We start from the raw sequence: 23,759 nt of genomic DNA, 5'->3' as shown, positions 1-23,759 counted from the left end.
TTAAATCCAAATTAAATTCAAATACAGAAGCCAGATTTATGAACTATACAACCGCCAGCCACCAGTTGGCAATCAGGATGCTTTGGCTTCACTTTTTGGGGACCTGTCGTGTTTGATTTTTATGTAGAGTCTATGGTTGGGATTTAGATATTAACTAAAAATGCTTACATATGTTGTGTTCAGTGAGTTTTTCCCAATTTCTTTTTTTCATGGCTTGGGTTTTAACCATATATCTCTACTTGTGTTTGTGTGGCGTTCAGGAGTAGAGTTGTTCCAGCGTGGCGTCCTGGAGAAGTACGGGGTGAAGGTCCTCGGAACCCCGGTGGAGTCCATCATGGCCACAGAGGACAGACAGCTTTTTGCTGACAAACTGATGGAAATCAATGAGAAGATCGCACCCAGTTTCGCCGTAGAGTCGGTAAGGACCCAAAATCACTCACAAAAAAAACAGATACACTTCCTGTCCAGTCACTCCCCAAGTCTGTGTAGTATTACTATAGAGATATATTCTCCATGTCCTGTAATGGGTTATTATAGCTTTCTTTTCTTTTTGGGGAGTAATATTTGTGTGCATCTTCCAGGTGACTGATGCGTTGAAGGCAGCAGAGCGGATTGGTTACCCAGTGATGTTACGATCGGCCTATGCCCTTGGAGGTCTGGGCTCTGGTCTCTGTGCCAACAAAGACATCCTCGACGAAACCGCCCACAAGGTCAGAAGAAATACTGCTCAGCAGGCTGTTTGACATCTGGCTACAATTATAATAGTTTTTCTCTGTATTTATTTTCTTCACAGTTAGTCAATCATTCCTATCAAATCAGTAAATGACACATTTTACTCAGACCTTTACTGACAGTTTTGTACCTTCACCTGTTTGCAGCACAAACCTTCAAACAGAAAAAAGCTTTAGATAGTTTAGATATGTGTCTCTGGTCCTCTTCCAAGAAAGGAATAGTTCGCTGTTGCTAAGCAACATTCTTTTATGCTCATCCAGTATCCAGCTTCATGTCTGGCAGCTCAGTTGTTTCTAATCTGTGATCACATAACTGCAAAATGAACTGTCTATGCTAGAGTGTATTAGATGGAAATACATTGCTTTAATGCCATGCACTTTTTTTTATCTGGTATTTGAAAATCATTATTGTTTTGTATCATTTTGGGGGTTTAAGTGGTAAATGTTTATCAGTTATTGTTGGTGGTTGTTCAGCTGTTTTTTTTTAATCAAATTACAGGGCAAAGAAATAGTTCATTACGTCTTGAGGCAAACTCTTCAACTCCATGTCCTGGAGAATTTTTTTTTAATGTTTAGTACTATCATAACATGCAGCAGTAGAAGTCACACATACAGGGTTTTCTGTAGGTTCTTAAAAAGTCTAAAAAAAAAGTATTGAATTCAATAATCTGAATTTAAGACCTCAAAAAGTGTTAATATGTTAAAATATTTTGTATAGGCTCTGGCCATGAGCAGTCAGATCCTGGTGGAGAAGTCTCTGCTGGGCTGGAAGGAGGTGGAATATGAGGTGGTGCGAGACGTGGCTGATAACTGCGTCACTGTGTGCAACATGGAGAACTTTGACCCACTGGGCATTCACACAGGTACCAAACATTCAGTACACACTAGATAATAGTGTCTTCTTCAAAACCATTACAGGATCTGTTTAGTGATTTCTGGTTGTCCGTCTGTCTATTCTAGTCTTTTGAAATTAATATCTCAAAAAGCCTTGAGCGATTCTTTTCAAATTTGGTGCAGATGTCCACTTTGAAACATGAGTTAACTGATGAGATTTGTTCCCTTAAGAATGCCTTAAGAGAATCTTTCGCTGATTAGATTTGTGTGGTCAAATGTCTCAGCGGCCTCACAAAACATATTTTTGGCCTTTTGAACATGTTTTCTCAAAATCTGTTTAAAAAATAAATCAAATTGGTAAGATTTCAGTGGTCACTGTGATCTCATGTGAGTCTGGAAAAAAAATGATGTAGACAGAAACTGCAGGAGTGTGCGGAGGCATACAACTGTTTGCTGCTTGTATTCTCATTCTCGGCTGAACGAGTTACTAATGTTAACGGAGCTTACTGCTCACCTGGTGAGATGATGTCTTATTGTTTTGTTGACTTTTTACTGTGTTTTCCTTTTTCCTCCCTTTTTTTTTTAAAGACTAGACTTTTCTGTGATGAGCAGTGGTCCTGTTTTGTACTTAATCTAATTGATTTTTTAGGGTTATTATTGTTAAGAACAAAATCTGCATTTGGTGGGGCAGTGGTTTATCTTGACCCCTGGCAACAAAATGGGATGAAGTGGTGAGAAAAAAGTATTTGCGCTTCAACAACATATTTTTGTTGTTGTTTTTACAGATCAAGAAAAGCACTGAAAATCAATAGTGAAATGGCAAACTTAAGCCTTTGGGTTTAGCTCAGTTCTCATAGCCAACATCCAGCGCTCGCACAGACTGAGACACGTGAAGCGTTCATAAGATTAAAGGTGGTTTGTGTTCTCCTTGTGTTCTTTACAAAGTCCAGAGAAACACAGAAGTATTGTTTTATCTAAAATGCAATATATTTCTGGCCCCAGAGCTTCCTGGACCTTATAAATAATTACCTCTGTCAAGGATGTTATATTTTCATCTGCATTTTTTGCAGTATGACACAAAAACTGCCCATCCTATTTCCATGAGACTTTGTGGTGGGAAGGGGAATGACCCGAAGAAAAACCCATCACATTTTGGAACAGATTTCAGAATTTCGTTTTCTTTTACATTGCGAGAGAGGTCCTTTTTCCACATTTATCTTAATTTCTCAGATAAGTGGGTGTGTGTGATTTGGTGAAGATCCAAATAATAATAAACAATTGTTATACAGATTTTTATTGCTGATTATTAGGACTGAATAGTATTTATACAGAACATGTAGTGACATCATAAAGACTTCAGATGACACAGGCGGAAATGTTTGGTTTTTTGATGTCCAGATAATTGTTCAATATTTGGAAGCAAAGGAAATAAAAAATTTTAGATTGGAATTCTTTAAGTGGGATATTGGTTCTTCTTAGTTTAAAATCCAAATGAGAAGCAGACTTTTGTGGCTTTAGTTAAAAATCCAAATGAGAAGCAGAATTTTGTTGCTTTATGTTATAATTTTTCTGTAAGAAAGATCAATGCAATGCGTGTCTTTTTCCTATCACTTTCTCATCAACCAAAAACTGTTCATACTGTTAAAGTCACCTCATCTTCTTCCTCTTCAGGCGACTCTATAGTAGTAGCACCGAGCCAGACGCTGTCCAACGAGGAGTACCACATGCTCCGTGAGACGGCCATCAAGGTTGTCCGTCACCTTGGCATTGTAGGTGAATGCAACATCCAGTACGCCCTCCACCCTTCATCCCTGGAATACTGCATTATTGAGGTGAACGCACGGCTCTCCAGGAGCTCGGCTCTGGCCTCCAAAGCCACTGGGTGAGAGAATTATTCCATGTGAACACAAAACACACACTGCATGCGGCTTCAAATAAAATCTAAAATGCATATCGAGGAGTAGGTAATGTGCAGTACATAGAATCATTTGTCTTGGGGGATTTTCTCTTGGGGCTTAGTCAGGCACAAGGTTTATGATCTCTAAAAATAACTGAAAGAGGAGTTCCTCTGCACCATATATAATCTCAGGAGCAGTTTGTCTTGTGGTCTTATAAGTCCAGACATTTAGATCACACACACACACACACACACACACACACACACACACACACACTCACACTTAAAGGTATTTACTATGAAAATATATAACATGTAAGTAAATTACAATTTAGATTGAGTCCAAATATTTGACAAAAATAAGGTCTGGAATGTTTTTTTAGTAGAGTAAAATACAGAAATAAAGTTTTATTCAGGATATTCTGTTTGATGTGAAAATATTTTTCTTTTCAGAAACTCTGCGACTGTTGTCTATCATCAGTTTATTCTGTTCGGTCCTTGTCTCATAGGTACCCGTTAGCATTTGTAGCTGCTAAGCTGGCTCTGGGAATCCCCCTACCAGAGATCAAGAATGCCGTATCGGAGAAGACCACTGCCTGCTTTGAACCCAGTCTGGACTACATCGTCACTAAGATCCCCCGCTGGGACTTGGACCGCTTTCAGGGCATGTCCAGTGAAATAGGCAGCGCCATGAAGAGTGTCGGAGAGGTGGGGGAGGATCCGTGGATAAACACTCACCACCTCACTCGCTTATTCACTGTGCTCACACCCATATTTTATCGTCCTGTAATCCCCTCTTCTGGATTCAGGTGATGGCAGTGGGTCGGACCTTTGAGGAGAGTGTGCAGAAAGCCCTGCGGATGTGTCATCCATCAGTAGATGGCTTCATGCCCCGCCTGCCACTCAGGAAAGCCTGGGCTGACACCCAGGACTTGCAGCAGGAGCTGGCTGTGCCCTCCAGCACCCGCATCTTCTCCCTCGCCAAGGTACACTAATCTTTCATAGCGTTAATAATGAATGACACCAACTACAGTTTTCTCATTACAATCACATTTTGAAGTGTCAAAAAAAAAAATACCATCAAAAAAACATGAAATGCAGAGAAGAAAAATGTGTCCCTGGCCGTCCTGCATGCCGAGCTGTGAATGCCTAATTGTGTGGAAATGCTTGTCTTTGAAATTGAGATTGACTTAAATAGATGCAGAGGTGTTATAGGTTGTTATTATTCCTCGGAAACACACATAAACAGTGTTTGATTATCTAACACACAGCAGAGTCTTCTCAGATATTCACTAATGTGGGTAATCATCTGAAATATGCTTTTTTTTGTTTTCTTCCCTGATACTTTGCTGTTAGTCTGTGTTTTTCTCATATAATGAAATGTGGGTGAAACTGCTCTTTTAAAAGCACAGGGTCAAGCTCCGTCATTCTAACGCAGAGATGCTGCATGAATTGATACTAGGTTAAAACATCATGTCCGGCTCTTGCAGCAGAGAAGCAACAGAGGTTGTGTCAGTGTCAAAACCTCCAGCTATGTGAGCTCAGTGTCGTGACAGTGGAGACGGATATGCTCCCTTAAGTATGGAGTGAGATCATCGGCGATGGCGACGTCATTAGGGATTAATGAGCCATATCTTATCTCCAGGCAATCAAACACCAGCTACAGACGTAGTCCAAAGTGTAGGTGCCCTTGCAAATCATTAAAACGTGTCTCCATTCCAGAAGAGTGTAGAAATTAACAGCTCTATTACGATGCATGCCTACCTGCCTTTGGTTTGCAGTGGAATTAAACAAAGAAAATAACTGAATTTTTGCTGAAAAAATGAAGAAGCTGAATGTTATTGGCACCCATCAGAAGTGCTGATGAATAAATGGATTATAGTGACATTTCCAGCAGGCTCTTTTTAATAATTATCAAAGGTTTCTTGGAAGTTATTCCGCCTATTAAAATGGAGGAAAAGTTAGTGTTCACCACACTGAACTTAGATGGAGAATTGTACAAAATGATTTAGAATAATCAGCTCATGGGCGGCCCATTTATTACAGCTGTCAGTTTTTCCAAAAAATAACGTTTGAAGGAGTTTGACATGACTTGCTCTTCATCCTTTGGTATATTGGAGGGTGGTAACCAATGTCAGGGTGCATTACTGCCATCAACTGTGTTTCAATATCCTCTTCTTCTTCCCCATTCGGTAGTGCATCTCTTATTACCCTTCATATTTGATAGCTTCTCTTTCTTCTTCATTTGTTTGGGTTTGGTTGCTAGCAGTCTCTGTTTTCGTCGCAAAATAACATAGCATCACAGACCGGCTTTCCAGATAGGTTAAGCTGACAGTGATCGCCCTCTGCTGGATCAGGAGACTACCTACTTCAGATCGACTGACAAGACTATATTTTGAGTAAAAGCTCAAATATGAACTTTCCCCCTCACGTTTAAATTAATTTTTCAATAAAAATATAAAAGCATCTATATTTTCATGCATTTGCCGTCCAATCAATAAAGGCCAAAGTGTCCAAAACGTGATCGTATGCAACATCCCTGGATGTTGCTGCAAGATGAAAATTAACCCCAGATTGAACAGAAGGATACTTTGAATGGTTGGAAAGGATCCAAGGGAGATCAACCTGCAACAGTTTCCCGTCGCACCATATGTTATGTCCTGTTCTGAAAGAGAGATGGCTGCATGGAAGAAAAAAAACACAAAGACCCCACTTTTTGCTGAAATGCATGGTAATGAGCTAAAGTGCCTCAGGGAGACTGTGCTGTGGACAGATGAAACACAATCAGAGCTTTTTGCGAAGTCACATTAGCTCCATGTACGCATAAAGAAAAATAGTACGCTTTCAAAGAATGGAACACCCCCAGGGAGGCCCGGTTATGTTATGTTGTCGCTTTGGTGCATCTGGCACAGGGTGATTCAAGGCACAATGAAATCAGAAGGTTATCAAAAATGTATTGTAATTGCAAACCTTCAGTATGTCCCTGCTACTTTTGCAGCTCAGGCAGTTATCAATTCTCAAAAACACCAAAACACAGGCAGGACTCTAGAACATTTGATACATAATCTATTTGTTCCATAGAATGCGATTACGTTTAAAAAAAAAAAAGTACTTAAATAGGCACTGTCTATGCAATTAAAATATTCCACTGAAAGTCACAGTAATTACTAGCAGCTTCATCTGCAGCAGTAAGCAGTAATATTATACATTGTTCCTGCAGTATTTTTAACCAGAAGAAATGACCATCAACTTGTAACATGATTTTAATTAAGAGCAACTGATTATTAAAATTTGTTGAAACTTTGTGAAACCTACTGGATGTCTACAACAAAGCACACGTACGATGAACCTGGCAAATGTAACACTGAGTCTGTTTCGGGCCTGGTGTGTTTTAGGCTCTCCACAGTGGTACGACTGTGGATCAGATCCACCAGCTGACGGCCATCGACAAGTGGTTCCTTCACAAACTCCACAGGATAACACAGCTGGAGCAGCACCTGGCAAACTACAAGAGGTAACGTTAAACGTTATGTCCGTAACGTGCATGTCAATTCCTTTGCTGCTGAATTATGAATTAAATCGATACGATTCATTTTAGCATCTAAAGTGGTTTAATGCTTCTGATTTACTTTTCTGTTTGTGTATGTTTGCACAGTGCTGATGTGTTTGTGTCTCTGCAGTGTGTTTTCTGATTATCCTTAAAACCTAGGGTGACAGTTACACTTGTGTTAAATAATGTACGCCTACTGCACATGCTCATCTAGCTCATTTTACACCACTGACAAGAAACCAACTTCGTAACTGTAAAAGTCACAAAGTATTAAAGTGTCTCAGACGGGTTCATATGTTTTTTTCATGTCCCCTGGAAACACATCTGTTGTCGGCTGTGCTGCTTTCACCATGGTTTTCTTGAATTTGCTTGCATTTTGTCTATTCAAGGCTGATGCACAGTAGAGGAATTGAGCAGATTTGCCCCATCCGACAATCTGTCAACCATCTGTGGAGTTGAACCTCAAATAGTTTTAACTGAATATATCAGAGTTATCTTATTATTACTTCAGTATAGACTTTGTCGGTTAGCAGAGTAGTTTTCTTCCTTTGCTACGGAGAGGTGGGTCACTGCTGACTTAAATAGATCAAAGTTTCAGCTAAATTATTTTCTTTGTTTTAAACAAATGAGTTCAGTGTTCTTTTTCTTATGGCATTACAATGCAAAATATTTCTGAAACACAAACACTGTGAAGGCTCGCAGCGTCTGATTAATACACAGCAACCTACATAATGACTGTATGTATAATATAAAGCTATTTGCCCCAGGAAACTACACAAGATTTGATTTAATACTCACATGAATGGATTTGGAAGCTTTGCTTTCGTACCATCGCTTTTAAGTTAAATTTTCTTCAATGCAGGTTTGCTTGGACACCCTCTTATCCCTGCTTCCTTTTTTGACTTGCATGCTTCCTCTGGGTAGAAAGAGATTTAGAAATTGACTAAAAATGTCTGTCGAAAATGTAGAAATTGTAGAAATTACTGCGCATTTTTCACTTCAAAAATGTCTGTCTTCAAAAATGAGATGAACCTCAGTCTCTTCACGTCCCTGTTTCCTCCCCTGCCGTGGTTCACCTCCTCTCAGCCGCAGCCCTCGCTGTCTATCTGCCCTCTGGCTCTTACCTGGACAGCTCAAATCAAAGCCACTGTGAATTTTCATGGCTCAGCCACAGGTAACCCGCTGCTTTCCTCTGACTACGCTGTTTAATAATTAATGGCTGGCTGTCTGGTGGGCAGCCACCGCTACACGCTGACACATAGAAGTGCTGTTGTAGTCTCCACTGCCTCTGGGGCAGGGGACATTGGGATGGAGACACAACAATAGGCTGGTGGTGGCAGACTGATGGAGCGTAGCGCTGAGTACAGCTGGACTTCAGGCTCTGCTGACTTGGATGTTTGTGTGTATGGGACTGTTGGTTCTTTGATTGCTATAGCTTGGACTGGTGGATATTTAAGAGTCACTTACAGATTGTTGTGTAGATTAAGATTAGAAGAGAAATGTAGTTGGTTCTATTAAAGAAGCTATTTCCCTCGTCTGTAAACAATAGAAAAATAGTCTTTGTTCACACAATTAATACAAAATTAAGTGCTGTTATTGAATCATACAGTATAATCATATTTAAAAGAGATGAGCATCCATAAGTAAAACCTTATTTCGTGTTAGAGCTGCATGCAGATGATTGATTTGCTCTGCTGTTCCTCTTCCTTTCTCACACTGACACACAACAGAACCATCTGTATAGTCAAGACTGACTAAAACAACTTGATTATGTCTTTGAGAACAGAAATGATGTACGTGTGTTTGCATCTACTGAACAGAGGGGGTGAGTTGAGACACATTCTAATATATATATATATTTTCATCCACATTCCATTCAAAGCTATGATAAGACTCAATCATAGTTCCTGTATCTTTACCGAAGTACTAGATAATGGCTGCAGTGTTTTCCATGTTCCTAATGGAGACCTGACAAACACTTCATATGTTTAAGCCTGATTACACGGAGCAGAGCACCAGTACACCTGCGTATGAGGACACAGATCATTAGGTATATAAGCTCCGGGCATGACATGAATTACAATTAAGAGAACGGCAATTATGCAACACACAAGTATCATTGTAATATGGTTCAGACTTAATTAACTGAAAAATGTGTGAAATCACAGAAATTGCTTCCCGCCATCGTTAAGTCAGATTGTGAAGGGTTTACCTCTGACTAAAACTTGTTTTCAGGGGGGAAAGTTGTGCACAGACCAGAACTTCGCTCTGAGAGAGAATATCTTGATTCTTTGATTCTGACTCTCACCTTGTGTTGTTCCTGGGATTTGTTATTTCTGGGCCCAGCTGTGTGCAGTGGGAGTTAAAATACATTTTACATTTTCAATACTGTTATGTTACAAAGTCATAAATAATTCATTGGCTTTCACCAGATATAAGAATTCCTTCCTGTCATCTCTAACTGCAACAAAATGGAAACTATTAGTTTTATAGTTGGAGCGAGATGAGTTGATCAATTTGGCTTTCATCACAGTGCATCCATGCGTTCAGTTTAACAGAGACAATTGGCTGAACTCTGTCAGAGGAAAACACACAGTGTGGTTTTAACAATTGAAGCCATTGACACCAGCATCTATCATGTGCAGCTACAAACCCAGCTGACTTCTAATGTATTGTTGCATAGCCTTCTGGGAAATATCACTCGACATGCTAACAAGAACATTTTGAAGGCAATATTTTGACATACAGCAAGTACAACACATGACACAACACGTGACCCTGGCTTTGAATGTCAACAAGTAGTAGGACGTTATGTTGACAAGAGTCACGGTCTGACTAAGCTCTGTAACTTGTAAACAGGAATGTGAAGGAAATATTCTTTCAGGAACTCTTGTAAACAAATCTAAATGTAATGTCTTCTTCACAATAAGGTCATTGATTATTTGCTACTGCTGCCTCTTGACACAAAATTTTTTTTTTAAGTACCATGTAGTTATTTCACACATCTGTAAAACATGAGTGGATATAGGCCAGAACGTAAGTAACAAGGAGAGATATAGCAAAATGTCTTATTTCAGTGTTTACACTTGACTGGCTGAGCACTTTTATACTGAAGGAAGCCCGTTGTCTGATTAGATTTCTCTGTCAGTTCGTACACTGTCTGGTTTCACCATTCTGTGATATGTTCCAGAGCTTGTGTCGACTTTAAAGTCACTTCAGTAACATTATTTACATCCATTGATTCAAACTTGATATGTCCGTTCATTTATCTGAGGTAGTTAAACCACCTTTCTCCTCCCATCACGTCCAGTCAGCCATAAAAGAGTACATCATTACAGACAGCAAACTGCACTGTATAGTCAAGTGCATTAAAGAACTGGTCAAAATGTATTTGAAGGTGTGAAGAAAACATGTTTTTATAGAGGTTCTTTCCTGTTGTTCCAGTTCAAAATTGCCTCTTGACACAACATTTTATTTCTGCTACAATTTTTCTGTTAAAGCTCACAGTTTGCATTAAAGTTGCATCGATTAAAATGGATTTTAAATGGTGCACTTCCCAACCTGGTGCTCTGGCAGCTCTGCGCCTTGTTTGTCGATGTGTTATTGATCGCTTGAGCTGGGCCGCTCCCTGAAGTCCACCCTGCTGGGTAGGCAAGCCAGTCATGACCTGTCTGCTCGATTGACCCTCTTAGTGCAGTGGATTTGAAAATCCCACAAGCAGAAAGAAAAGACCTTCAAAAATATACTCACTTCAGTACCTCATAAATGTTTCCTCACACAACATGGCAGGTATGTTGTGTTTTAAACCTTTAAGCTGGAGACAGACTGACGTGTGTCAGAAGGAATTTAACAGTGAATCATGCAATTTTTTTGGGCATAAATGGGGATTTGTAAACTTTGTCAGAGGTATGAGGTTTTCTAATTTTAACAAAACCACCGTCTAGTTACCATTTCTTTTTTTGTTGTCTCCCACAGTAGCACAGTACCTAAAGACCTGCTGCTAAAGGCAAAGCAGGACGGCTTCTCAGACCGGCAGGTTGGTCAGCTTCTGGGCTCCAGTGAGAGAGCGGCCAGAGAACTGAGGCTCACTCACGGGATCAGACCGTGGGTCAAACAGGTGAGTTTCACCGGACTCTTACTGGAAGCCTCCAGCACAGGTCGGATACCCTGAGATTTAACTATATGTGACACAGTCAGTTCACTCAATAAGTGACCCTGCTTGAAACGCACACTCACCACTCACAGAGTAGTTTCATGTTGCCACAAAAGTAAATGAACAGAGCATGCAAATATGTAATGAGCTAAAAAGGGGGTCTGTCCCCTCCACACTGATGTGTATTGTTGTGATGATAATCAAGATTCACTGGTCAAAACTCACATAAGCTTAAAGTGTTGGTCATTTTACTATCTGTTTCAATACTGACTTCATAAAAAATTGAAAATAAAATATAGAATGCTATTTTTTCACTTGTGAGAATTGGTAAGTATTTGGATTTTTCACTTCAGTGTTAATATTGACATCATTCTGATTGATTAACCAAAGCTTTAATAGTTTGACACAAGTTTTTAGACAGCAGAAGTTACTTGGAAGAAAAGTTTTACAGGACTAGTGCTTGCTGCGGTTCAGGTGTTACAGTGTATAGAGTGTGCTACTCGATAAATGTATTTTTTATTACTTACTAATTTTCTGTTACATGTGAAAGAATGAATGACCCATTTGCACATTTGTTTTCTCAGATCGACACCTTGGCGGCAGAATATCCAGCTATGACCAACTACCTGTATTGTACATATCATGGTCAGGTATGTGGTCCCTGCTACTAGAGGAAAATATACACATTATAGAGTTAGTGACGTGATGCATGTATGCACAGTATGTTACCCATTCTATCATTGAATAACTATTAATAAAACATTTTATTTTGGTATGAAATAATGTCTGATTACTAGTATTGATTAATTATGAGTGGTTTCTTTCTAGTGTCAAAAGTTAGACATTAACTGAACTGAGTTTTTAAATGTATTTATTTCAACAGGAGCATGATCTGGACTTTAAAGACCAGGGAATCATGGTACTTGGTTGTGGCCCGTACCACATCGGTGAGTCAAATAAGCTCATTTTAATGCTGTTCAAATCATTTTAAACTGCCGGTAATGTTTTTAAAAACTGTCTATGAATTTTGACATAATAGATTATTTATTTAAAGTATTAAATGTATTGTTAAAAGAAATTGTATCCTCTATGAAAGACAGAATTTGCCCTCCTTATATTTTCTCATGACACCATTTGGCAGGAGTTTTTACCACTTTGCTATTGATTGGCTATTTTAGTTTGGCAAGATGTAATGGAAAGTTTATCTGCTCTAATCAAATGTTATTCAGAAGAGATGGGGGTTAATAGCAATAAACAAAACTGGGCATCTTCAGTAGTGTACCATACAAAACAAAATGTGGTTGAAACACAAAATTCTAACCATAAGATTTTTCAAGTTTCATCATTTTCATTAAAAAAGTAATAAGCCTTCTTTCTCTACATGCTTCTGATGCAGTGATGCATTTCTTATGCTGGATTCGTGAATTTAAAAGTTCTCAATTAACAGTGGTTTGATCCACCAGGGAGCAGCGTTGAGTTCGACTGGTGTGCGGTGTCCAGCATCAGGGCCTTGAGACAGATGGGGAAGAAGACGGTGGTGGTGAACCACAACCCTGAGACCGTCAGCACCGACTTTGATGAATGTGACCGACTTTATTTCGAAGAGCTGACGCTGGAGCGCGTCCTGGACATCAGCCAGCAAGAGGTTAGAACACACGTGCAAAGATTTTTCATTTGAATGAATTCAAACAAAATACACAGGTTTAGAATTCCCTAGTATCATTGCAAAGAACATGTATTAATCAATGATGGAATTCTTCAACTCGTTTCCAATGAAACTACAAGACACTACAACTTTTATCGAAACCTTTTCACAATCTCCTGGTCTAAATCACTGGCTGTATCCCAACATGCATTGGGAGTGAGTCAGGACATTCTGGTGTGGTCACCCATCTATCACAGGGTTATATCAATATAAATAAATACTTGTATATTCATGTGAATTGATTAGAATGTGATTGAAATATTGCCTTGCAATCAATTTCAGGCTTCCCATAGGCAGAGTACTATTGATCAATTTCACAATTCATTTATAATAAAATAAATGCATCATGTCAACCGGGTCTGAGGTGGGAAATGTCAGCATAATATAAATAAAAAATTATATTAACTCAATATTAGTGGCAGATAGATGTAGTGCTCTGACACTAGTTCACATACACATAAAGGCCTAATCGTTTCTCTAACTTAAACACTACATTAATTATTTTACTTTAAAAACTTTAGAAATGAAACATTAGCCTGATTGTGCCTTGTTTTACAGAGAAGGTGTCCACTGTGCTGGGGACCAAAAAAACAAGCATTCTCTTCTCATGAAACATAGCCAACAATACATCCAGAAGTTCTCTGCTGATTCATATTCGTATATAAACTCAAACCATGCTCAGTAAGTGGTAAAGCACAAAGCTTTTTCTGCTTTATCCTGCAGAATGGTGTCGGGCATTAACACAGTCAAACAAAACCTCTTTCTCTCTCTTTGTCAAATAGAAGCCGGGAAAACTCTGAATTGGTCCTAATGGGGGCATGTATTATGCAGGACTATAGGCTCATCTAAGATTTAAGAGCTTAGCTTTCTGTAATTACAGGTGAGAGGATTTTTTTCTGGGTTTTCAGTCTTTAATGAGCATTCGGTTACACTCAGTTCATTGGGTTGAGCTTGTTAAATAGGTTTTTTAGGGGGTTAATTTATCTTAGATGGTGATTTTACATCGCTGTGAAGCTTTTGGGTCATTTTATGGAGGAGTTCTATAAAAGTTCATTTTATTTACGGAAACTGGAAATTTCTTCTGTTAACTTTTTTATGAACAATTAGTACCCATAGTTTTGATGTATATCATCTGTAAGACTTCTAGTGTCATTGAGAAATATAATAGAGTATCACAATTTGTAAGTATCAGTTTGCTGTCTAAGTCATGTTTTGATCCTGCCCTGGTGGATGGCTGCAGTACGATTCATAAAACCTGCCGCCTCCATGTTAGTGGATGTGACATGGACCAAATTAAAAAGTCAAAGTGCACGTCAAATACTTTTGTTTTCAAGTTTATTCTCTGTCGTTTTGATCAAGTGTTTTTCTATGAAGTTTGGTTTTCATTAGTTAATGATGCTATTAAAATGTGGTGATATGTCATGATTGACAGCTGAGACTGACTCATGATTGGTCAAGAGCTCAAAATATTATAATTGTATTATTATTATTATATTCAGAATATACATAAAGTGTGAATTAATATGTTTTGTCATGATGGGTTAATGATACATCATTTCCACCTTACTGTCCAGTGCTCCTCTGAGGTGTGTGAGGTCAGCCTTAGGGTTATAAAACATGCACAAGTTCAAGAATAGTGACGACTTCCCTTATGTTTCCTCTGCACAATATATGTTTGCTGGCATCTTTGTATTTATGTTGAAATGTGTCTTTGCTCACCAAAAGTCCATTGACTTTCTCTTGCAGAGGAATTGTTGTAATCCAGTTAAAGTTGCGACGGCATTGGAGGCAGATGAAGTGTTTGTTTGCTCTGGGAGATGGTATTACCATCTATCCCTCTGTCAGAGCTACAGTCCCCACTTTCTTTTAATGTGTGTCTGAGTGATAAATTCGGCATTAGAGCATGGAGATAAAGCCTGGACAGGAACAGGAGAGCAGCTCCATGAATAATGAAGAGATACAACCTGGCATTGCCATGGAAACAGCATCCCCCTGGATCAGCTCGGCAGGAAAAGGGGCTGGAGCATACACACTTGTTCTGAGACACACACACACACACACACACACACACACACACACACACTCTTATATAGAGCCTTAGAAAGTATTCTGACTCTAAACTTTGTCTTGCAAGTCTTTTCGTTGAAATGAATTCCCCCCCTCATCAATACCCCATAACGGCAAAGTGAAAACATAATTTTAGAAATTTACCAAGATAGAGAAACTGAAATGTCATGGTTACATAATATTCACTTATGTAACTATGACACTTGTAATTATACTCAGGTTTCCCTCATTTCTCTCGAACATCTTTGAGACGTCTCCTTGATGAAAGTCCATCTGTGGCAAATTCAAATGATTGGACATAATTTGAAGGGACACACAACTGTCAATATTCATTTCGCCTCTAACCCTGTGAATGTCCTGGGGTGACGCGGCCCAGAGCCCCGACTTGAACCCAATCAGACATCTCTGGAGACATTGGAAAAAGGCTGTTCACCCCACAGTCTCCATCCAGCCTGACAGAGCTGGAGAGGATCTGCAGGGAAGAATGGCAGAAAATCCCCAAATCCAGGTGCAGAGCTTGTCACGTCAAACCTAAGAAGCTTCGAAGATGTAATCGCCCTCGGAGATGCTTCAACAAAGTGCTGAGTAAAGGGTCTGAATACTTATGTCAGTATGAAATAACGATTTAAAAATCGTTTTCATTTTGTCATTATGAGGACAACAATTTATTTTGACAATTAATGAAATGAATGATTTTAACATAAGTCAGCTCTGCATTGGCTTTATGATCTTATTTTGGATTTCTACCAGAAAGACAACAAAATGCACTCTCTGAATGCACCATACACACCATCCCTGTATAACTAAACCTATGGTACATCCAACATCAAGTGTCTTAGTCCCATATCTTCACTGTGTGATTAGTCTCTGGAGTAATATGATTTGGCCTCAGGTTTCATGTATGTATAGCTTGGCTGAAGGGCCTGTGGCAGGAGGTCCAAGACGTGACCTGACATATTTTATTGTTAATGTTATTCAGTCCTCTGTTTCCTCTCCTCCTCTCCTCCAGGGTTGCTCAGGCAGCATCGTGTCAGTGGGAGGCCAGATCCCCAACAATCTTGCCGTCCCGTTGCACCTGAACGGGGTGAAGATTCTCGGGACGAGCCCCTTGCAGATTGACCGGGCTGAGGAGCGCTCCGTCTTCTCCAGTGTCCTCGATGACCTCGGGGTGGCCCAGGCCCCATGGAGGGCTCTCAGTTCTCTGGTGAGAGGAAAGATATAAATAATGGAGAGTAGCAGCATTAATGGAAAATTATTATCACATTTTGTGATATGAACTGTGAAGGTATGCTCAGAATATGTATTTAATGTCTCCCAAAACAAGGTTTGTAAGTGTTGTGGAGCAGGAACTAATTTTGTATCACAGTATTAATTTTGCTCTCAGATAATGTACCTTCCCGACCTACTACAGAAAACACTGCTCCTGAAGCTCCTTAAACATTTTGTCAATAGAGCTGGAAACCTTTTTAAGTAATAATGCATAATACAATTAGGACCCTGAGTATTAGCACAATAGGCCTTAAAGAGAGTGTCATAGCTTTTACTATTTTTTAAATGAAATTTAAAAGAAGTCATACTGTATTGTAAAAAAGTAGGGAACTGAAATTACAGCTTTGCAGACATTTTCTGCCTTTGAAGGGAAAAAACTAAGTGATTGCATCATCTCCTCCACTAACAATAATTATGTGAGTTATCCAAGAAAACTTTTGCTTTCACAACATAGTTTCCCAGTATAAGTATGTGGGTGCAAATGATGCTTCTTTCATTTTCATCAATCTTAACTATTTTGATAACTAAATATTAACCAAATTCTTACATTACATGATTCCCTACAGACGGAACTTTACTCATCATTTTTAGAACTTTCTTCCTCTATGAAGCTCAGATACTCACAGTCTTGTGTTTTGGCCTTTTCAACTCGCTCACGGCTTAGTCAGAACAAAGCACCGGCAAACCTCTCTGTGGAATGTGAGGATCACTGAAATGTGTGTCTGGAATATTCCTCAACCATATAACTGTTGCTCATGAGCTCAGCTACCACGAGGAGCGATTAGCTGGGACACGCACAGATAAAGTCCTGCGCCTCTCCAGAGTCTACCTACAGCTCCCATTTCCCTGCCGATCTTGATGAAACTGTTTGTTTTTATTGGGCCAGAATAACTCAGACGAGCCGTGGGGAGATGAGTCTTGTGTTTGTTTGTTTGTAATTGGTACTCCACCCCTGGCGAGTGAACAGTGGGTAATGATGGAGAGGAAAAGGCTAGTCCTGCAGAGAGTCGGAGAGAAAAAGTGATGATGATAATGATGATGAGGAGAAGGACATACCACATCTCTCACTGTTAGACTCCCACCACAACTCCCACTCTTTCTTTTGGAAGAAAACCAAATCAAAAGGGAGATGAACTGAGGCGCCACTTACTGACTGTTGAAGCACTGATATTCTCCCTCCTGCTCTTTTCATTAGTTTTTGTTTTGGCAGACACAGGAGCGTTCTCTCCTGAAACCTGCTAAATTGTGTATGGTTGAATTGAGAACAGGTAAAATAAAAGCTTATTTTATTTTGCAACAAGGTCGAGCACAGCTTGATATCAATACATAATTTCCTCTCTCTAATCATACACCTTTTAAACATTACATACATTCTTGAAAAGTTGCATAAATGTTCAAATACACAACAAATATCAAGTGTCCTTATTTGAAAACCCTCTTAAAATTCCTACTTTCTGAATCACTTTTTTTTTTTTTGTTGAAGGAATGGGTCTTTTGTTGGTTATAGACTTTCTCTGTTGTAATTGTGTTTGTTAGAATATGTCTCGGTGTACACTTGAAAATGATCCATACCTCAGAGACCGTGTTTAAGCAGTGAGATGTGTTAATAAAGTTTTACATCTCTACTTCCTGTAGCTATAAAAGGTGAATTGAGTAAAAGCAGGAGAACAAATTGGCTCAATGCTGTTTTTTGAATTTGAATTATTTACTGTTTACTTTAATGAAGCTATAAATATTAACACGTTTTTTATATACATTTTCAAAAATGTCATATTTGATCGTACTGTGTAGATGTATCGCTGCTTACTGGTGTCACTGTTCTTACATGACGTTCTCTGTCCTTCTAATATTTAATAAGCGTTCTTTGCCTTTCACAGGAAGATGCCTTTTCGTTCGCCAACCAGGTCGGCTATCCCTGTCTGCTCCGCCCCTCCTACGTCCTCAGGTGAGTTTTACCAAAGGTTGGTCAACATACAGCAGGAGACAGAGCTTACTATTACTGTACATACAACAGTGAGACTGAAGTGCAGTCAATCATTTCATGTCAGCTGTCTATTATGCCAGCGTTAAGATTGACAGATGAGGTCAGGATGGGCACTGGATGATCTTTTATTGAAGGGATTTTTAATGGAGTAGGTATTTTTTTATTTATACACATTGTGATTTAGTTGCCTTAAGAACTGTTTTATTAATAATTGAGTAAAATACAGTTTTAGTTGTAATGGTTAACGAACTTGACTCTCCTGAGTGCTTATTCAGTCATGCAGTGACACTTGTGTCCAGCAGATGTCACGATTGGACCCTGTGTGTAGCCTCAGTGACAACAAACTTATGTGTAATGAAGTTGGAAGACTTTTAACCATTTTCCATGCAAACTGTGCTGTTTTTATAAAAGGGAATCTATCTGTACTTGTTGAGGATTATGGGAAATCCTCATTGTCGGGCAATAGTTCACATTTACCTAATATATTCATTTAAAATAGAAGTTTTTAAAATTCCCACTGGATGTTGAAAGTAGCCAAAATCATGTGATTAATAATCTTGATTATTATTATGCAGAATTTTTGATTCTTTTGCTTCTGCTGCTTACCACTGAATACTATTACATCCCCTTCTCACCTCTGTCTAATCTCTCCCTTCCCCAAAGTGTTTTCACTCGTCCCTTGACATACTTGGTAATGGTTTTTGAATATTGTTTTAATGTTCTTACTTTGTTTATGTGGTTTAAAGTTGAGGTTTTCGGGATAGTTTTAGGTTATGTTTATGTTTTCTGGTAATGTAGCCACTGTGACTGTTGGGTATGGTGTGTTTGATGGGATCCAGTCACAGTGGCCTTTATTCTGTGAAGTTTAGTAAATCATGTTTGTTGTGGTGTATGGGTGCAGGTTGTAAGTTGAAAACAAAGTCTTAGTCGCAGTTGACTTTGTTCCATGTGAGCTGGCTACGATATGTTCAGCCATGAATCCCTGCTTGATCGTGTTCTCAGGACAATTTCACATCCATTTCTTCACTCACATCTTTCCCCTACCTTCACTTTCTGCAGAGAGGGATCAAGTGGACCATTTGGAAAAAAAATAAATAAATTGTAATTTCTTATTTTACAGACATATTTGAAAGGGAAAGACTCAAACTCACTACTCAAATCATTTACCCATATGGTATGAGCCCTTTTTATTCAGGTCAACCAATATACATATGTAGTGGAGACACAATGTAAATGCAAGGAGAGAGAGGAGAATAGGTGAATAACATGTTTGAAATGACATCAACCAGTTCAAAGTCACACAAGGAACTCGCTGTTCAGGACATTTGTGCCTGTGTGGTGTGAAATATTTGTCCATCATGTTGCCAAGTGGTCAGTCATCTTGAAGACATCAGTCCCACTCTTTAATCCACTGATTCAAGTCATTCGTTTTGAACATCGAGCAGGCAAACGAGATAATACCATCGCCACTTCTAATACAGCAGCAGCAGCACAATCTGGACTGATGGAGAGATAAACATATACATGCTCATTAACACACTGGGTAAAAATATAACCGTTTCACACTCTTAATACTTCATCTGAATTATTGGTCTGATGTGAATGATTCATCTAAATATCCAGGGGACAATGACACAGGGAGAAGATGTCATCCGAGTCAAGGATGTGCCTGAATTAATGTGCATATATGAGTCGTGTGTGGCTGGTACTTAAATGAAGGGTCAGTATTCAGGCTGGGATTTGGACATATGTCTGCCTCTGAGCTACAGACAGCTGAGGAATAAAGCTCTGACCCGAGCCTGTGGTCTTCCTGTCCTGTTCCTCTGAACCTCTCCTTTTCAAACAGGAGATAAAAACAACCAAAACAAAAAAAACAAAAAAAAACCTCCAGCCTAAATCTGTTGTTTTTTAATGACAAAGTTCTGAACTTGTTTTCAAGAGCCTGGAGTGCTTTTCGACCTAAATAACTGTTCTCCTCCCTTTCTCTCCTTCTTTCTCTCCCGCGCCTTATTTTGACTGTTTCCAGACCGTGTTCCCGATGGTAATAGTGATGCAACGCAGAGATAATGAGTGTTTTGAACAATCATTAGAAGCTTGTATGTTCTCCTGTTTGCTTGCTTCTCTTCCTCTCCTGTGGCCTTCAGCTTTTCTTCTGTTTTCTCTCCCTCGCACACACACACACACACACACACACACAGAGACTCACTCGCTCACTGTCTCTCTCTCTCTCTCCCTCCCTCACACTCTTTCTCTGTATCTCACCAGTGGGTCTGCCATGAATGTTGTGTACGGGGAAGAGGAGATGAAACGTTTCTTGGAGGAGGCCACTCAGGTGTCCCAGGTGAGATCAGTGTAAACACGCCCGCACATGTGAGAGACACATATTGCCAGAGAAGTCCCTTCAAAGGTTTCACCTTGGACCTCCATTCATTTTTCTTCTGGCTTGAATTATATTGAATTAGCATGTTAGGACAAAGGATCTTATTCTCCCCATCACACACACTCACAGTCATGTTCTGTTCTCCCTCTGCTTTCAATTAACTACTGCTACCAGCTGGCATGTCTGTTGGCTAGTTTTGTGTGCCCAGCTCTACCTCACTGAACATGCAGGTGGCTCGGGGGCAGCTGGCCCCTCCAAGGGCTTCTTCCTGGAGCTAAAAGCACACATGCACACGCACGCACACAGACACACAAGCACACACACACACAAATACTGTATCTCACCTTTAAAGCACCAACGTCTGTTAATAGTAGTTTAACAGTTTTAAATCTGTTAACAAGAAAATATTTTTGTGTATCACATTTAATTAAAAAAAAAAAAAAGTGCAGGTTTAATGATCAGAGATACATTTTTAGCCTCTGTGCTTCAGTATATTGGATTTAGAATTGAGCAATGACCATTGGGTTAAATGAGTGACTCTCAGCTTTAACATGAGCAGATGAGCAGGAGAGGAATCATATGGGATCAGAAAAAACAATGTGACAAATCATCCTTTGCATTCATGTTTGACGTCAATGACCCATACACATCAACAGGCAAGCAAATATAGAAGCTGTGCCAGTGTTAGCTTGTGTTTTGCTAGTGATCAATCCACAGACAAAATGTTAGCAAGTGATCAGCAGTAATTAACCATGAGAAGGCTAAATATATGGAGGCATTCTGTCATCCGAAACAAGCTGTAGGAGGATAAAAACGTTTTAAATGATGCTAACAAAGGATAGCTGTTAAAAAACTGCAACCAATAATGTCATCCCTGTTCATCAGTTTGGAACATAACCTCGAATCCACAATAAGATGGTAAAAAAAACATCAGTTCAAGTTCTGTCGCCAAAAAATAAGAAATAAAATCCAGCCGTCAAAGAAAAGTCCTTGAGCAGAATGTGAGCAATTATCAATGTAATAATCAAATGTAAGTAACCAGAAGAGCGCATACCATAACGTCCTTTTTAAATAAAGATGTGTCAAATTTCTCATAGATCTTAGTCCTCTCAATATGCCTGTTTTTATTCATCAAGATAATCGGTAAATGAGAAAAAATGTCCTGGATATGTCCCTTTGTCCAGAACCCTGCCATGATTTACTGGTTTCTGTCTTGGTCCATGTTTCTGTCCACCAAGTTTTGTAGAAATCTGTGTAGTACTTTTAGCTGCTGCACCTCATCGATTTTTGGCACCAGTGGACGTCCATGTCCTGCAGTTTACAGAGAGACATGCCTATTTGTGGTGTGAAGTGGTCGTTAGAAATGAGTTCAGGTCAAGATGGAGGCAAGGGTATTGTGCAGGATGAGCTCAGATCACATTACAGCAACAGCATTTGCTCGTTTGGGAGCAGAAAAAAAGATTACGCTGACATTGAAATGATGATGTGAAAACAATGCATCAATGTGAAAGGAGTCGACTGTAGTAATGAAACTACAGAGGGAACAAACACCTGAATCCGCAGCTCTCCTCGCCTAGACTGTTTTTCAGTGAGCCTGAGCTCATTGTTTATCTGAGTTGCCCACAACTATTCTGTTTCACTCTCACTGCTTTCATCATCCTGCTTTCAGCTGAAATAGTCAGTTGTTTTCAAAGAAAAAGCTCTTACAAACCCAGACTATAGTTTCTGCTCAACACCAAATGACGGACAGATACAGCTGGTGGACATAGTGGTGCATTTAGCAGCTGCAAAGCCAGATACTTCTTTCAGGAGTTTGTCGAGAGTGAAAAAAGAGCTGAGAGACGGATTATTTCTGACTTCTTTCTGTCGGTTGGCCGAAAACGTGACTCCAAATAAATGATGTCGCCCTGTAGCTGCTGGATGTGGAAAAAAGCAACTGTTTGTGCGGAGAAGAGAGAAAAAATTCCGCAAAAATGCCATAACAATACCAAAAGACCTTGTTCAGACTGGGTTATTTCACCTTTTTTTGTAGTCGACAGAATAACCACCCTGCTGTCTCTGTCCTCCAGGAGCATCCAGTGGTCATTACCAAGTTCGTCCGCGGTGCCAGGGAGGTAGAGGTGGATGCTGTGGCCAAGGCTGGCAGGGTGAGACTCTACTGACATGATGTTCTGCCCAGTTATACAGGTTTTTGTCCGTAATTCCTTTGAGTTGTCATTATGTGTATGTGGAGACATCCTGGCAGAGCAGACTCACTGCTCTGGCAATGAAGGACAACTATACTGCATGCACCAGATGTAGTATTATGTTCTGCCAGCAATAATTAGTGCTTGAGCATAAGTTATATACAAACACAATGTACCATGTTTTGCAGCAGCCTGCAAAAACATTATTTGTCCCATTTTTATTTATCATCATTAATTCCTTTTAGTAGTTTGGTCTGCAGTAATCCAGCATGCAGCTTTCTTTGAGAGGATCTTCAGAAACGTTCACACTGCACTTCCATTTGTTTCTTCTGGGGTTTATAAAAAAAGATAAAAAAAAGTTAAGGTGAATTAAGACCAAGAGAAATCACACACACAAGAGAGATAGAAGAGAGGATATGTAGTCTGATCTCCTCAGGGAGATGGTTCTGTGGGATGGTGAGCCGGGCCTCCGCTGAAGGTTACGACCAAGCACATGCTGTGTCAAAAGATCTGAAATGTATTGAAGTGCAAGTCCAGAACGAGTCCCTTACAAGTCTATAATAAAGTCTTAAATCAGTTTAAGCTGATGAAAAGAAGCTAAAGCCAGTCACTAAAATCAACTTGCTCTGTTAGTGGATACGGTGAGAAATCTGGCTGCTGTGTTTCGGACGAGCTGTAATTTATAGAAATTCAGTTTTTATCAAAGTTAAATGTTTGAATTATTTGATCCCTGTGGAACTGCAACTTCTGTCAAACCAACAAACCACTGGATCATCATTTGATACTGGACAGACTAAAACATTTGGTTTGTCATTACTTCATGAGTGTGTAACTTTCAGTGAAGGACAGAGCCACCCAGGTCCTTGTCCTGAGCGCCTTCTTTGTTGTTCTATTGTTTAGACTGCAGAGTCATTTCAAGGGTGTCACTTTGAACGTGGCCAATCCAGGGGAACGGTAGATTTTCTCCCTCTGCTTTCCCTGAATACAGCCCCTCCTTTATCTT

General features: G+C 39.5%; 1 protein-coding gene across 3 annotated transcripts in view; it reads left to right on the top strand.

The window, feature by feature from the left end:
* The window catches only part of cps1 (carbamoyl-phosphate synthase 1, mitochondrial), a 48,253-nt gene that overhangs the window by 10,452 nt on the left and 14,042 nt on the right, over window positions 1-23,759 (top strand). For 2 of the 3 annotated variants that reach the window (XM_069533217.1, XM_069533219.1), the window contains exons 15-29: window positions 261-418; window positions 582-710; window positions 1,450-1,594; window positions 3,237-3,447; window positions 3,972-4,170; window positions 4,272-4,448; window positions 6,858-6,976; window positions 10,988-11,129; window positions 11,750-11,815; window positions 12,049-12,112; window positions 12,629-12,810; window positions 15,947-16,141; window positions 18,084-18,151; window positions 20,456-20,531; window positions 22,640-22,717. In XM_069533217.1, the coding sequence (XP_069389318.1) occupies window positions 261-418; window positions 582-710; window positions 1,450-1,594; window positions 3,237-3,447; window positions 3,972-4,170; window positions 4,272-4,448; window positions 6,858-6,976; window positions 10,988-11,129; window positions 11,750-11,815; window positions 12,049-12,112; window positions 12,629-12,810; window positions 15,947-16,141; window positions 18,084-18,151; window positions 20,456-20,531; window positions 22,640-22,717 (2,009 nt within the window). The remainder of the gene's footprint in view (window positions 1-260; window positions 419-581; window positions 711-1,449; window positions 1,595-3,236; window positions 3,448-3,971; window positions 4,171-4,271; window positions 4,449-6,857; window positions 6,977-10,987; window positions 11,130-11,749; window positions 11,816-12,048; window positions 12,113-12,628; window positions 12,811-15,946; window positions 16,142-18,083; window positions 18,152-20,455; window positions 20,532-22,639; window positions 22,718-23,759) is intronic. The other variant, XM_069533218.1, reaches the window with a different exon arrangement.

This window comes from Paralichthys olivaceus, chromosome 10 (assembly GCF_024713975.1).
Source record: "Paralichthys olivaceus isolate ysfri-2021 chromosome 10, ASM2471397v2, whole genome shotgun sequence".
Taxonomy (NCBI): domain Eukaryota; kingdom Metazoa; phylum Chordata; class Actinopteri; order Pleuronectiformes; family Paralichthyidae; genus Paralichthys; species Paralichthys olivaceus.
The sequence above is the reverse complement of the archived record's forward strand: the minus strand, read 5'-3'. Positions and strand labels throughout refer to the sequence as shown.